Source organism: Rhinolophus sinicus, linkage group LG13 (genome assembly GCF_036562045.2).
Source record: "Rhinolophus sinicus isolate RSC01 linkage group LG13, ASM3656204v1, whole genome shotgun sequence".
Taxonomy (NCBI): Eukaryota; Metazoa; Chordata; class Mammalia; order Chiroptera; family Rhinolophidae; genus Rhinolophus; species Rhinolophus sinicus.
In genome coordinates, this window is record NC_133762.1 from 8,540,930 (window position 1) to 8,556,702 (window position 15,773).

Below are 15,773 nucleotides of genomic sequence, written 5' to 3' on the forward strand. Positions count from 1 at the left end.
CACACAGAGTAAGTGTGTGACCGAAGGCGGGTTGATTAGAGCGGGCAGAGCTGCCTCTGAGGGCATCCAGCCTGCACAGCTTCTCCCCATCTGTGCAAACAAGTCCCCAGTCCCCCTTCCCTCCCCGGGTCCCACTGAAGCCAAGGGTGGGACAGTTGTCCCCTCCTTCTTGAACAGACTCCTAGGAAAGCTCCTGACCTGCTTCTCCCTTACGCTGCCCTTTTACTTTTGAACCTGAATTTACCCAGAAGAATGTAATGGGATGGCACCCAATTCAAAGACAGCCCCCGATGCCAGCCCTGAGTAAAGAGACTTGCCAATTCACATTGTTTTGTCAGCTGGGAAGAAATCCTGAGTTGGTTTCACCAGGAGTCCACTTTCCGAGAAGGCACTCTCGTCCCACAGGCACCACCCCTCACTGTCAGAGACACACATTGCTCTACACCCTGGCAGTGCCACCTTTCCCTGAGCTGGGCGCCTCCTGCCACCTGCTCGAGCCTCACCAGGCGCCACCCACAGCACCCGTCTCTGTAGGCAAAGGCTCTCCCCATCAACTAAGGGGCATGGAGAACGATCCCTCACAGAAAGAGAAGAGGAAAGGGTGGCCAAGAAGGGGTGGAAACCGCAGCTCTCCTGTTTTCCTCTGTGTGAGGCCAGATTTTAACCTCTCCCTTGGCCACACTGCACCCTGGACAAGACAGGAATTAATAGATGCCAATCTTCTGCTGCCTTAGACGTTCACACCCTCACCCAGCCCCTTGTTTCTGAATGACCTTACTTTTTTTTTTTTTAACTCTTGAACCCAGGTTAGCCTATTTCCTGTTCATATTTTTAAGGAATTCAGGCCCATTGCAGTAAAGAAAGGCAAGCGTTCCCTGGAGCTTTGTATTAGTAATATTTCTAGATTGTTGGTTGCAAGCACATACATTTGTTCATTTGTACCCTAAACACACCCCGCGGTCTCATTTAACTCTGAGTGCTCATCTGTGTATTGCAACGTCCTATGCATGGTTCTGACTTAATCAAGTACTTAATAAGTAGCATTAATATTCGCTCTCTTCTCCACTGGAGCTTATGCTCGTCAAGGTAAATAGCTGCTAGACGCCTGGGCAGCCTATGGCTGAGCTCAGAATATTGGCTGTCCTCATCTGGACAGGGGACTGTTTGTCCCCCAAGACGGGGAAACCCTGCTGGGTCCTTTCCAAAGGCTCCATTTTAAAACAAGATGTTTCCACTTACAGGTCTTTTGAAAATGCCAAGCGGCTTGTGTGATATTCTGAAGTTCTTGTGGTGTGCCTATTGCATGCCAGCAGGCACGGTACTAAGTGCTGGGGATACAATGAGGACCCGAGGCAGTCCTGGTTCCTGCCCTCCTGGCTGCTGCCAGTCTGGCGGGAGAGGCCCACCCTTGTGGAAGGGTCACCCTAACAGTGCACACTTGCAAAGTGAGATCAACGTTAGGAAGGAAGAGCCTGAGGTGTGAGAAGAGCCATTCCCTAAGGAGGAGCTGTTGGAGCTGAGCTGAAAGGTGAATAAAGGAAGAACTCGGTTATTCACCAAATACTAGGGCTAGAACTGTACACACACACACACACACACACACACACACGTACACGCACACACATAATATCTCTTAGATTGCTGCAAAAGGAATCGCAGTTTTTGCAATTTTTTCGTTGTTTACCTTTTAAACCGCAATTTATTTTGCACCCCCCTAATAGTACACCTCCTCTATCTACAGATGGGGAAACTGAGACCCAGCAGTGCCTTAATTTGCCCAATGTCGTGCCCAAGCTCAGAGCTAATTATAGAAACCAGCCTTCCCCATACCCAGTCCCTTCCTGCTAAATTCCATGGATTTTATTTACATCGCCCTTATAGATTGTTTCATTACAGTTGGCCAATAAGACGCAGACGGTTGTGAAAACCACATTCCTCAAGACCACCAGCACCAGTAGCCATGGTGCTTTCATGCGGATGATGCCTTTTCATTTTGCAAATGCAAAGAGTTCCCAGTCATATGAAAATCCCAGACGGCTTGTTTTCTGTTACGAACCCGGAGGTCATCACCTTGTCTGAAATGCACCGGCGCATGTCTCTCCCCCAGTGATGTCCCCTTGGGCGTGAGCTGCGTGTGCAGGCGGACTTCGGGGCCCAGGTGGGGTTTCACATTTGCACATGGCGTTTGGGTGGCTCGCCGCTGTTTCACTGCCCGGGTCTTTCCCTGGACTCCGAAAGCCTCTGGGGATTTGCCGCTGCTGAAGCGGCCGTGTTCTCGCCAGTGTGAGCATGCGCTGCATGGTGAAACCTTCTTTTGAAAAGCCCGTGAGAATCCACTTGTAACCTGTACGTGTGCGTGAAACAGCACAGAGCCAGGACGGCAGGGACCGCAGCGGCGCGTACACGGACCCGCCGTTACCTCTCCCGAGCGGCGGCACCGGGAAGGGGCGCGATGTGGTCTCCTTTTCCCTCTAGCGACGCCTGCGTCGGGTAAAAGGACGTGTTCGTGGATTACACATCTCATGCATATGTATTAATGTTTTTAAATAAGATACTTCAACAAAAATAACATCTCGGTAGAACAAAGGTGCTTCTCGGCAGACAGCAGCTATGTGTCTGCCGGCTGTGACTACCTCCCGCGGAAACCTCTCCCTCGGACCATCACGGAACTGAGGGTGGAAAACGTGCTCTCCACGGCATCCCAGAAGGAGAGTAGGAAAGTTGGGGGTACCTTGGGGGGCGCCGCAGTGGCCTACGCCCCCCGAACCCTTGCGTTTAGCGAAGTCTTGACTTTTCCTGTGCGCACTCAACCCCAGCCACCCATCCGGCGCTGATGCGGGAGGGTGCGGCCGCCGCGGGGCGGGGCAACCCGAACCCGCACCCCCACCTCCTCCCCCGCCCGCGCTCGCCCCCCGCCCGCGCCCGGGGCTCCTGGCCCGCCCCCTCCTCGCTGCGCGCAAACGAACCTCGCAACGCCGCGCTCGGCGGCAGCGGGTGGGGGCCGGGCGACAGAGGGGGTGGCCCGAGCCACCCGACTCTGCAGTTGTCTCTCCAGCGCGGGCTGCTCCGCCGGAGCCGCTGGGCTGGGGACGCACTAGCTGTTCGCTCCCCTGCGGGCTCCTCCGGGCGCTCGCAGGATGCAGCCCGGGAGCAGGCGGCGCGCCCCGGGCCGCTGCTGAACCGGCCGGGGCGGAGGGGACCATCGCCTACTGCGCCCCTCCCGCCTTGCCCGGGGGGCGACGAGCAGCGCCCCGGCACCCCCTCTTCGCCCGCAGCCCCGCCACGCCACCCCCCGCGGGCCGCAGGGGCTCATGCAGCCGCCAAGGTAAGCGCGGGCTGGGAGCTGCGACACTTGCCGGGGCCACCGCGCTGCCTGGGTCCTCCCCATCCCGCGGCTCTTCTTGCTCCCATCTTGCTCCCATTTGGAGCTTCGCCGCGCCTCGATCGCCTCAGCTCTTGGCAGCTGTAAAGTTTTTGTGGTTTGGTATTTGCTCTTTTTTTCCTAAAAGGCTCTCCCCGGGCAGCCAGCAGCGCGCGTGGTTGGACAGCCCCGCTGAACGTCTCCTCCGCTGTGTGCGGGCTGGGAGCTCCCTTTCTCCCGCACAGCCACCTCCTCCTGGGAACCTGGGACTGAGCCGGCCACCGGCTGTCCCGCCGTGAACCCCCATTGGCCCTACGCCGGGCCCCCTCCTCCGGCCCCGCGCCGGGCTGCCTAGGCCAGCTGCAGAGCTGCGGGACGAGCCCTTGCCCACCTGGGCATCGGCGCTGAGCACCGTGTGGGCTCGGGTCCCAGCGGCCCTTTGCCTGGGACTGCCACTGTGCGGTAACGTGCGGGACTCGGCTTGAGTGCTAAGGGGTAGGCTTCCCCAGTGCCTCTGGCGTCCCTACGTGGAAGGGTGGGCCGGGCGGACCCGGCCCAGCGACCACTCCGCGCCTGGCTCCTGCCGTGGCTCATCCCAGGGAACCAGCTGGGGCAGCGGGACAGGTGTATTTAGGGGGAACACCGAGGTGGGGGCGCTCGGATGCAATTCTTGACTGCATCCTGTGAATGTAATTGCTTTGGATTTGCTCAGAGATAGACTCAATCCCCCCAAACTGAGATTTTAATGGGAGCCTGCAAGCTATTATGTAGTGTGGTTTCAGAAGGCGTTGGACTTGTATTTATTTTATAAATCGGGTGTCTTGAGGACGGATTAGGGGAAATCGCGCCATCTAGCGGAAATGGTGAGCTGCGCGGTTTTTTGTTTTTTTTTCTTAGGCTGCAAAGTTGGGTGTTCTCTAAGTAGGTAGGTACTTCTGCGCCCGGCGGCAACCTCCCGGGAAGAGTAATTTCCAGTGCGTCTACAGCCCGCTGAGCCCGATCGCCCGACGCCTGGAGCTCAGCACGCTGAGCTCAAGGGACAGACTTGCAGGTCGTGCTGAGTGCCAGGTTGTCAGCTTAAGGAGATCCATCACTTTCTCCATCTGGCTTTAGGATCCTCCAGTAGAAATATAACAAAAAAATGTTACCCGCTGTTAAAAGGATGCCAATTCTTCAGGCATCTGTGGCAGAAACCTGAAAAACCTATGCATGGACCTTCTTCTTCTCCCGTGCATCATAGACTAGTGATTTTTCAGGCGAGTCTTAAGTGGTTTTTCCGGCAAATGCCTAGAAAAGAGATTGGCTGTGCTCTGAAGGGCAACTGAAGGGGAACTGGGAAAGGGTCTCCTGCCAAGCTATATAGGAATGTACCCAAAAATGGCATCTTTACACATACAAAGAAGAGGTTTCCTGCTGTGCCACTACCACAGCCCACGACAGGCAAGCCCTTTATAAGGGATGTGATCTCCAATTAACAACTGGGGCAGACTCTGCTGGATGGCAAACACAGCAGGGCACCGCTCTGGGTGGGGCACCCACACATCCAGGCAGCACTACCTTCTCTGGGGCTGCATTTTGCTGCCACCTTCCAGGCCTGATGGTATTAGCAATGAGCTGGGTTCTCCATGCTCTGAAGGGGACGGTTCCTTGTAGATTTGTGCCATGTTCTGCTTGTGGGGAGACGGGCCCCAGTGAAATCATCTGAGTTGCAGTGATGGGTGGTGGTGGTAGTGGTGGGTGGTGGCGGCTGAGGTCCCAGCCTCCTTTTTTCACTAGCCCTGCTCCTGTGTTTCCTTCTCAGGTGATAGACAGGTGCTTACTTCCTGAATAGACATATGGAATGGTGGGTGGTTTGTCTGCCCACCTCTCATGCTGTCTCAAACTGTCTCTCCATTTGCAAGTGTTTATTTAATAGCCAGAGTTGTGACAAAAGGGGCTTCGCAGTAACCTGGCATCTTTTTCAAGGAGTTTCTGTAACCTTTGGTGAGAAACCTCTGTCTGCTTTCTCTCCTTCCGAGCCTCTCCAAAGCACGACTCACTGCCTCCCTAGTGTGTGTAGTAACAGAACGGAGGCGTGAGGAGATCCCATACAATATGACCCTTCACTCAGCTCTTCAACCGCCCCATGTGGGACCAAACACAGGAATTCTTAGATAAACAGAGGCAAAATAAAATGAATAGGTCACATAGGGACAGGGAGTTTTTCGAGTCACGTTCCCAGTAACGCGGGCTGCTTCCAGGAAGCATGCAGGAACAGGTATCCCCATTTCTCAGAAGAGAGGTGAAGGGGCATAGCCCAGATTCTGCAGGTTTAAAGTGCACTTTTTCCCCGACAGACTGGTTACCAAATGAATTAAACTCGAGACTAGCTTTTACCATGTATGGTCCCAAAATTTGGTCACCACTTAAGAGGCATGATCACCAATATTTTGAGAAGTCTGTCATCCAGGGAAAGACAAGGGATAGTCCCGAATGAAACTGAGCATAAAGAAACAGGGATTATCAGAAACCAGTGCAGGCTCCTAGGAATCTGTTACTTCTGTGAAACGAAAAGGTACTACTCCTTAAAGATCGTTGTCCTTGAACTTGACTTTTCATCCCAAAGGGAGTAACTTATAAGTGTCTGCAGTGTTCCTGTGGTTCTTTAGGAGATGGCTTTGCTTTCCAGATGACATTCATTCAACAAACTTAACATAAGTTCAACCTGAAGAAGGGAGGCCCGGGCTTTCCCACCTGTCTGGTAGCCAGCCCTATTCAAACGACAGGCACCTCTCTTTCTTATTTTGACCAAACACCAGCTCAATGTCAGCCTCCCTTCCCTTCACTACAGAGCTATGAAGGAGGAAAAAATTAAGGACTGCCTCACCCAAGTGTGCATACAAGTTCAGGCTCACCTGTAGACCTTATGTGGTTCCTGGTGGTAGCCCCCACCCCTCACCCCCCACCCCCAGGTACAGACCTGCTCATAACCCCTCACTACTAAGCTCAGCAGGTCATTTTGCCCCCAAACAAGGAAGTCATGGGAATTTAATTGATATCGTTTTACATCAGTCAGTGCAGCTACAATTGCTTGACATTTAGATTTCAATATACTGATTTCAAAATGATTCCCTTACTATCTTGCAACACACCTGGTTTTGTATCTTTGGGTATCTCAAGATCATTTGGTAAGGAAAAGCCAGATGCCAGCCTCTTCTATGCTACGAGGGTTTCTACATTGCATTTGTCTTGTTTTTCCTCTATTGAGACCATTTTGGGAAAGGAGATTCCCAAACTCCAAGTGTCTGATTTGTTCGTGAGTATGTGGGTGCTATTGGCAGTCTATTGACTTTTGGCCTGATAGGGGACATACTTCCCCTCTGAGCCTGGGCCAACAGTCAGGGAGGGCAGGGCAAACCTCTCGAGGAAGAAGACCATCTAGCTTTGAATTTGAAATGTGCTTTGAATGGCTTGTGGTCTAAACTGCAATGAATTGATACTCTAGATAGGTTTCCCTAATCAATCAACTGTTGCACAATACTTACTGTCATTCAGAGGCTGAGTCCAGGTAAATACTATATGAAAACTTGACCTAAAGATACCATTTAACATCCAAAAGGAAGAAAAAGAATTCTAGAACTATTTCAATTTTCAGGGGTCGGGGGAGATTGTTCAGGGAAACTTTTCTTAAAACGTGTATGTTTCTGTTTGTGTCTGGGGCGCAATCTATCTCTAACCATATTCCCATGTCTAATGTGTGATCCATCATTATACATCCCGGGCATAGTATTTGACTAACAACAAAAATAAGTTCTGGGTGAAGATGAGAAGCAGCTGTGGTTTGGTGGAAAAAACACTGAAACGAGCCTGCCGAGGCCTGGGTTTGAGCCTCTCTCTGCCATTTATATTTTTGGTGACCTTGGACAAGTCACTGACTCTCCCTGAGCCGTAGTCTCCTCATTTATGAAATGGAGATGGCTGTGCCTCTCCCATTGTTGAGACGACTCTGCAGTTACACGGGAAATTTTTCGTACAATGGGAGCTCAATAGAACTTGAGTATAACTGATAACCCACTTAGAATCCACCAGGAGAGAAGTTTGGAAATTCTACAGATCATCAGGAGCACAGTAGACACTCTCTTATAATCCAAACAAACAAACAATGGTCCTGATCCATGACATAAAACTAATATTGGCAACTATGTATCAACACTGACTCTATGCCAAACATCTGTTCTAATGCATTGTATTAATGCATTTAATCCACACGGTGACCCCTCTGCGGGAGCTCACGTATGTCCCCATTTGTACAGGTCCAGGGTCTGTGTTCAGATGGCATGTTCTTAGCCAGCATGCTGCATTGCCGAAACGTGAAGAAATCCCCTCAACCTCCAACAACTTGAAAACATAAAAAACCCTGGTGTTATGGGGGAAAGTCAGACAAACTGGACACATTTGTTCTTCTTTCTGGATTGGCACTCTGCCTCACTTCCCATCAACTGGGGATCGTCTTTACTTTAGCTTTGCATAAGCCATTCTAAACAAGTTTGAAACTGATGAATAACTTAGTTATCTGTTTCTATTGCTAAATGTCTATGGTATTTGTGCTTGGCACCAAAACGTTCATTAATCCAAATACTCCAGCCTTCTGCTGGTCCAGAGAGAGAGAGAGAGACAGATTCACTGTCAGTTCAGACACTTGCCATTTGGTGCATCAATGGTTCCAAGCTGGTTCTTCTCCCAAGAACTTACTGGAATGGGGAGAGGTAAACGCTGGGGTGTCTGTTCCCCATGATAGAAACCTGGTGCGTCTCGGTATGGGCACCCAAATGCTGCTTTAGAACAAGAGGTTACTAAATGTTTCTTTAAGGTGTGGTTTCAGGTATACAATAGTATTGCTGGGGGTTATTACTGAAGAATTTCACGCTGACACTAAAACACAAAAATGCCACTCTTCAAATTCCATCTCCCACTTGTTCAGCAACATGTTCACTTGGTGAATCCAGAAGTGTCGCTGCTGAGGCTCCTCGGAGTCAGGTGAGGGCAGGTCCAGGTAGTTACAGAGCCAGCCCTGTGTCACTGAGTCCCTAGGGTCATGGGGCTGTGGAGCTGGGAGCCCCCCCACGCCCCAAGGCAGTCAGGCAGTGATTCTGCAGAGTGAGGAGCTGAGGGTCCACCCAGGGACCACGGAGCTACAGGTAGAGCCACCCCACATCCTACATGTGTCTCCATCCCCACTGCGATGTCTAGAACATCTCAATCTCAAAAGACAGCTAAGCAATTCCAAATGCTATTGCTTTCCTACGTGGCTTTGTCAGCAAAGGGATTTGCAAGCTTGTAGATCAGATGGTAGCTGTGCTCTGGAACCTCGGACAAGAGGCTCAAGAGGAAAGTAAAGGGGGGACTTTTATATATGAAACCCCAGTTCTCCACTAGCCGACAATCCCAGTAGAGGGAAATGGGAGAAGTATCAAAAGAGAAAATGTGGCTGCTCCAGGAGTTTCCTGAGAAACTCAGAGGTCAAAGAGAAGTACAAAAAGACGAAGGGGGCTTCCATCCAAATACCAGGGAAATGTGACCCCAGAAACGGTTAGCAGGTTTCCAAGAGGGCTGCATCCCAAAGGGAGGAACGCAAAGGGAGTCCTTGCTTCTGTTTAGAGCAAGAGGGTGAGCACATGGATGGAGTAGGGTTCATTGAGGATGGAGGAGGGTTCCAATGAGGCAGGCACATTTCTGTACCTGGGAAGGAGCTGGTGAGCTCAGCAGAGGTGGCATGACAGCCCGGAGTCACCCAGACCTGCCACCAAGCCACCCAGGTGACCCGGCCCGTTACTTGTCTTCTACAATGTAAGTTGGGGTAAGTGTGAGTTGTCTAAGTTCCAAAAGAGAAGCAATAGAATAAGCATCTTCAGACGGGAATTGAAGTCCCAGAGAGGGTGTAGCTGTTTGGAGGCCTTGGGACCCTTCATGTGGACTGTTTTATATTTAACTCTGTCTGCGCATACATCTGTATATCCCCTATGGCTGGTCACCTCGGTTTTTCTCTGACTGCTGAGCTCCGGCCATGATGGAGGGTTCATAGGACTATTTAACTGAGACAGAAAATAAAGTAGGAAATACCCACTGGGGAGGGAGCAGGCAGGAGGTTGCTCAGAGTTTTTGGTAAAATAATAGCTATCTAGCTTGATTGATTAATTGATTGATTTTATATGTGCTTATATCTATCTATACTGGGACCATCTGGAAGGAAGGGAGCAGTGATAATTAAAGATGAGAGTGAAGCCTCGTGGCCAAAATGTTCTTCCATCCAGGCTTGCATCCAGGGGTGTACACACTCAGCCCCCGGGGCCCACAAAGGAAGCCCATCTAGGAAGGGTCACTTTTAATAGCCACTTTGGTGGAATACATACTGAAAAATAGTATTACCAAGCACCTTTTAAAGTCCCAAAGCACAATACACTTTTCTGAAAAGAAACAATGTAACTGGACCAATCTGTTAGCATTCTTTGAGGAGGTAGAAACAGGCCTGTAGATGAGGGAGAAACCCAAGGATGAATTATGTTTAGACTTCCAAAATTCCTCCTGACAAAGTTCCACCCCCAGGGTCGTTTACGATAGTAAGTTGTTCCAGAGTGTGGGGGAAATCGCCACAGATTGGAATTGTTTTTAGAGACAGGACACACAAAAATAGGATAAACAGGTACTTTTCTGGATGAAGAATTCTAAACAGTGGGGATCCCCCAGGGATCGCTGGTGCTCCCAGACTTAGTTTAAATGTTCATATTTCATCTGGAGGAGAGAATTCTCAGATGGTTCCAGGCCTGCAGATCAAATGGGGGCTCTGCAGAGATGGCAAACAAATGGTGATTAACTGCAGGGCAAGCTGGGGCGGTAGCAAGAAAATGCATATTAAGCTTTTGCAGACGCAAGCCTCAGTTAATGCATTTAGGAGAACATAATCCAAATTGCAAGAAAATGGACTCTGTCCAGTCTGTTTACAGTCACAACACCGGGGTTTGGGGGGGTCTTTTCACAATGTTTGTTTGCTAAAGGCTGGGCCAGACCAAGTGTTCAGAAAAATGCAAGAGAAGGTCTCAACCCGAGGTGCAGGCTCCCACCTAGGGGAGAACCATAAGTGGACTTGTTTGTCTGAAGTCAGCTACGCTTTGAGTTCCATGAGTTTCTATGGCGAATGAAATGCCGAGTTCCAAAACCCAACAAGTCAAGAATGTTTTATTCTTGCAAAGAGTCGGGAGCTGTCAACAAGCTGGTTGGTTTAGCCAGTAGAGTCTGATTCCTCCAGGTCAACACAACCCCTTTCTGCTCTGTTCGGGCCTGGATTTCTCCAGCTAGTCTAAACTGTGTGAAGTCCAGATGTCCACGTTGATGATGTCCGAATTCAGCCTCCCACATTTCTCCTCGTGAGAAAAAAAGCCCTTGGCATCTCTTTCCCAGATTATTTGCTTCTGCCATAAGAACTGGATCTCCTCCCCAAGTGGTGGCACTAGGGGGGTGCCACCGGTGGGGGCTCTGGTGGCCCCGTGCCCCTCCCAAATTGTATTATCGGCCTGCCCCTTCCAGAGGAAGACACTGAGTTGTAGAGGCCGGAAGTCTTGCTGTCAGGTGTCCACGCTTGGGCCAGGGCAGCGCTGGAAGAGGCTGCTTTCGTGTCTTCTGAAGATGCACAGCCTCTTTGCTGTGTTCCCGGACCTGGAGAGGCTGCCAGCCGTGGTGGTGGTGACTGCACTGGTGGGAATGCTAACAGGTCCCTTCTCTCTCGTGAGTGGGAGGCTTTAGACTCACTTGTGAAAGGCAGACCCCAGCAAGTGGTGTTAATTAGGGGACCTCATGGGTCTCTGTGCAGGCTGGCTGTGTGCCTGCCTCGGTTTGCCAGGGCTGTCCTGGGGGTCTGCAGAATAAACCGTTGGGCCAAGCTTGAGAGAATCAAGACCTGGATTTTCAGCTGGTGGGCTTTCACTGGACAAACCATAGCATTTGGCAATCCAGGACTCCAAACGAACGTGGGTTTAGAGGAGTGATCATTAGAGCCTGTTGGACTAAGACCTACATATTGGACGGAAATATGGTGGCATTGGCACCCCAATTGTGAAGGCAGGTGAGCAGTTGCCATCCTGGCCTTTTGTCCTAAGGGAACAACAGCTTCCTGTTGCCACATGGCACAGCTTGGCTGAGGCCCTGGTCCCTTTTCTTACCTATTTTGTAGAAGCCAGGTTCAGGCGTATTCCTGCTTGCGGGTGTGTCTTCACAGACGTAGGCCTTTCTCGCCTTGTCCAAAGCTTGCTCCTCCAGAGCGGGCCTCCCCTCCTGGCAGGCAGGGTGCCGGCAGCCTGTGTGGCCTTCAGCAAGTCAGCGCTGCGACAGGGCTTAAGAGAAACACCGAAATTGGATAAAACTCAGAATTTTTTTTCCTCCAGAGAACCAGATGAGTAGGCTTGGACCTGAGGTGAGTGGGCCAAGGGAGGAATTGGATTGGCTAAAATCACTCCCTCTGGCCTATTTGTGTTCCATCCAGAAGATGTTTCTGGGGGGAAGCTGCCAGTCTCTTAAATATCCCAAGAGCAGCAGCAGAAGAGACCTAGGGCCTAGTGAACTTTGAGGAGGTGACATTTTCATCCTGGAAAAAAAATAAGCGACCAACTGAAGGAAGGAAAGTGACCACTCTGACGCCCTCCCAAGAGCGGCCTTGGGGCCAGGGCCCTGCGCACCGCGGGGAGCGCTGTACCACACCTCCTCCGGGGTGGCAGCCGTCCCCCTGCAGCAGCCCACAGGCTCGCAGGCCCCCAGCTCGGGAGCGCAGCCAGGGCGAGTCCTCGGAAGCGGCGCGGTGCTTGGAGGGGATGCAGGAGGCAGCCGAACCCAGGCGGGGTGGGTGGCCCGGGGCCAGGGCGGGTGGGCCACGAGGTGCGCAAGTGGCTGAGGTCCAGCGGGCCATCCCCGCGACCCTGGACAACTGGGAAGCGGATTTTCTGCCTCCTGCAGGGGGACACATCTGAATGAGAGAAATGAGCCACGGGGGTGTCGGTGGCGGATTCGGGACGGCAATCTAGTTGCAATGGGGACCTGGGGTTTGTTTCCAAGCACAGTCTCTACTTGGATTGAATATTCACGGGGAAGACTAGGAGGCGCGCTGCCGCCCTTGCGCTCTGCAGGGATGGCCGGCCCGGGGTGCTCGGCCCTTTCTGCGTGGGGAGCCGCGGCGCGCCCTGCGTCCCGGGGTTTCCGAGGTCCCCGCGGCCCGCGCCGCAATCGAGCCGCCTGGGTCCCCGCCCAGCTCCCCCAGCACCCCCGCCCCCGCGCGGGCGGTGCTGAAACCCGAGCGCGAGGGGGCGGGCGGCGCGGCAGCAGGGGTGGCAGGGCCGCGCGGACATTGGACGGGACCGGGTGATGGATGGTGAGGGCGGGGCGCGCGGGGAGGGGGCGCGCCGGCCGCTGGCGGCCGAGGGGGACCGAGCCGCCCGGCTCGCTGCTCCCGCCGGCGGAGCGAGGCTGCCTTTTCTCCGCAGCGTGATTGATTTTATGCTTCTTTTCTTCTAAACTCTTCTTCCAGGGAGAGGCTAGTGGTAACAGGCCGAGCTGGATGGATGGGTATGGGGAGAGGGGCAGGACGATCAGCCCTGGGATTCTGGCCGACCCTTGCCTTCCTTCTCTGCAGCTTCCCCGCAGGTAAGGCACCGCCCGGGGCGCGGGGACAACTGGCTTCTCGGGCTTCCTTGCCACGTCTGGGCGCGAGTCAGAGCTGAAGTTCGCCGGTGACCTCCCCTGGGGATCCCGCCTCCCATTTCCACGGGTCTTTGTTTCTCCCGCGCCCCGCCGAAGGCGCGATGGATGCCCGTGGGGACCCAGGGGGGACCATGCTCCGGCTGCATTGAAAAGGAGCGGGACGGGAGGTCGCAGGGGCCGGGGGCGCCTCCCTCCTTCTGAGAAAGGGGGGACCCGGGACGCGCCGCTCAGGGGCCCCGGAGGGTAGGGGGGTGCAGGGGAGGCATGGACTCGGAGCAGGGGGCACTTTCCCCGGCGCTCACCCACCATTTTGCAAACCTGCCGGGTGCCCAGGGGTGAAGCTGGGGGCGCCGCTGAGGTCCCAGCCCAGTCACCCACGCCCCTCCTGCGGGACCCCGTCCCGGCTCCACGCGGGGAGCCCACGGACTCGGCTCAAACCAGCCCGTATTCCTGTTTGATAACATCCCGCGTCGCCCCCTGTTTGTTTTTATTGTGTCAGAAAGGGAGAGAATTTCAGAATTAAAGCTGAAAAAGCCCATCTGTTTCCAATGAATCCCCCATAGTTTTTCACAATGTTTTTGGCAGATTGCTGCTTTCAAATTCCTCCGAGCCTGGACCTCTTGTTTTTGTTGGGGGAAGGGAGACCAACTCCACAGAGAAGCATTTGTTCCTTCCCAAACGCTCCAGTTTCTTGACTTTTTTTTTTCCCTTTCGGGGGGAGGGGGAAGGCACGAAACTTAAATCCCCGCTCTGTTTTCCTTATAATGTTTCATAAAACTTTATTTCATTTTTGCCATATGCTACTCACAGCCGGGCAACACCAGTTAAACCCTTAATGCCCATTATTCTCTTGCTAAAAATACAAATAAATCTAGTGTCATGGGCCAAAGGGTACCCATTGCAAGGCGGGCTCTCTGGGCCGTTGCCATTGTGTTACGGGGCTGGGAGGTGTCTTCTTGCAAAAAAAAACGAGAGTTTGCTTCGCTCCGCATCCCAACGCGGATACGCAACCCCCGCGCACCACCGAGCTTTGCAAGAAAGGACTTGAGTAAGGCTGGGATTGGGTTGTTTTGTTTTGCTCCTCAGCCAACTGGGTTTCAGAAACTGGCAGAACTGGGCCGTCCAGGTTGCAAGTTGGGGCTCCCGGCTGGCAGACCATGTAGGCAGCGGGATAGGGGCCGGGGATCAGTTTACCTCCTCGCCCCAGCCCTGTTCCGGGACCCCAGGCGCCCACTGGGTGCAAGGCGCCCAGTTCACTCAGCAGCTGCGCCCCCAAGGGCGCCCTGGAGAGCCGCAACCTGTTTCTAGCCCTGAATTCCTCTGGGAGGCTCCCCGCCAAGGACAAGATGGGGGTTGTCAGTGCCCCGCAAAGCCCTTGGACCCCTTTTGCCCTCTCCCCAGAATATTAAAACCGCCATAGTGGTTCAAGCAGCAGAGTGTACTATCTACTCCCCCGACCCCCTTTTTTTAAAAAAGGGGCAGTTTCCCCACCTACAGAAGTGTCCTGCTGAAGGCTGATGTGGTTCCCACCCAAGAACTAAAATAATAAAAACCAAAAAGGATCCTCTTCTTTGCAAAGAAATTCCCCCTTTTGGAGAAGCAGGAGTTTGCAATGTGTGTGCATCTCGGTTTGGCCTAGATAAAGATCCAGCCCATTGGAAGTTTTATCAGATGGGTTGATAAATGGCTTTTGTCCCCTGGCTGCCGTGGGGGATGTGATCTCAGCTCCAAGCTGAAATTGAGAAGGGGGGCTTAGAGGCCCTTAAAACAACACCTTCCCGCTCTTAAAGCGGCAGCACTTGTTAACTTCTTGGGCTAGAGACGGAGGAAAGGAAGAGCTGACAGAGGTCCTCGGAGGCCAGAGGCAGCTGGGAGGGCTGCTGCTGCTGTTTTTGTTGGTGTTTTATTTCATTTCTCCATCTTTGAAACTTTGCTTTAAAATATCCCCTATAGTCTGAGGAAAGCTGGTTGGTTATGTAATTCACAACCCAAATTCCATCACTTTTGTTTCCAAGAAGCCCATTTCTTTTTGGCTTCAAGGCTAGTAACTAAAACCTGGCAGATAGAACAGATAGCTGCCCCACTGTCATGCCAACTGGCTAAGGTTTCTTCTAATTTGAGGCCTTGACAGCTGCAGTTAGTCAAAATTGCCCACCTTACTGAAAACCGAGCTTTCAATAGCCCCAAACTCAATACACTGGGGGCTCCCAAAACTTGTGTGCTCATGAAACCCGTGTCCAAAGACAGTGTCTTAAGGAAGAGATGCAATGAATCGTGTCCCCAGCGTTGCGTTTGGCTTTGGCAGATGGGCTGCCTGGGAGTGAAGTTAGAGAATCTGCAGGGTTGGGGGGCCGGAGGGTGGGTGTCAGAGAACGCAGAAGGCTCTGGCAAGTGCGTGGCGTTGGAACAGTCAGGGAGCCTGTGGCCGTGGCCTCTCCTCTGAAGACAGGTGGACCAAGGCTCGAGTAGCCGCCTGAAAGCAGGGGTTTGTTCATTGCGAGTCAACTTGAATGGCTGCCAGGAGTAAACCCAGAGGAGTGCAAATTAAATTGGACATGGTTATGTGGAGAAAGATGCCTTAACTTCTGCTAGACTGAGAAGGTTTGTGTGTTTTGAGAGTGTTTACATGTACCCACTCAACGTGTACGGCACACCTACTGTATTCTTGACTCGGTGACAGTGACATTTGGGG

The 15,773-nt window shown here is 52.7% G+C and overlaps 1 protein-coding gene across 1 annotated transcript in view; it reads left to right on the forward strand.

Moving 5' to 3' along the window:
- The first annotated feature begins 3,013 nt into the window (after positions 1-3,013).
- Positions 3,014-15,773, forward strand: part of RGMA (repulsive guidance molecule BMP co-receptor a) — a 29,305-nt gene continuing 16,545 nt past the window's right edge. Inside the window, exons 1-2 of the mRNA XM_019726688.2 lie at positions 3,014-3,325; positions 12,909-13,024. Coding sequence (XP_019582247.2) covers positions 3,312-3,325; positions 12,909-13,024 — 130 coding nt within the window. The 5' untranslated portion in view covers positions 3,014-3,311. The remainder of the gene's footprint in view (positions 3,326-12,908; positions 13,025-15,773) is intronic.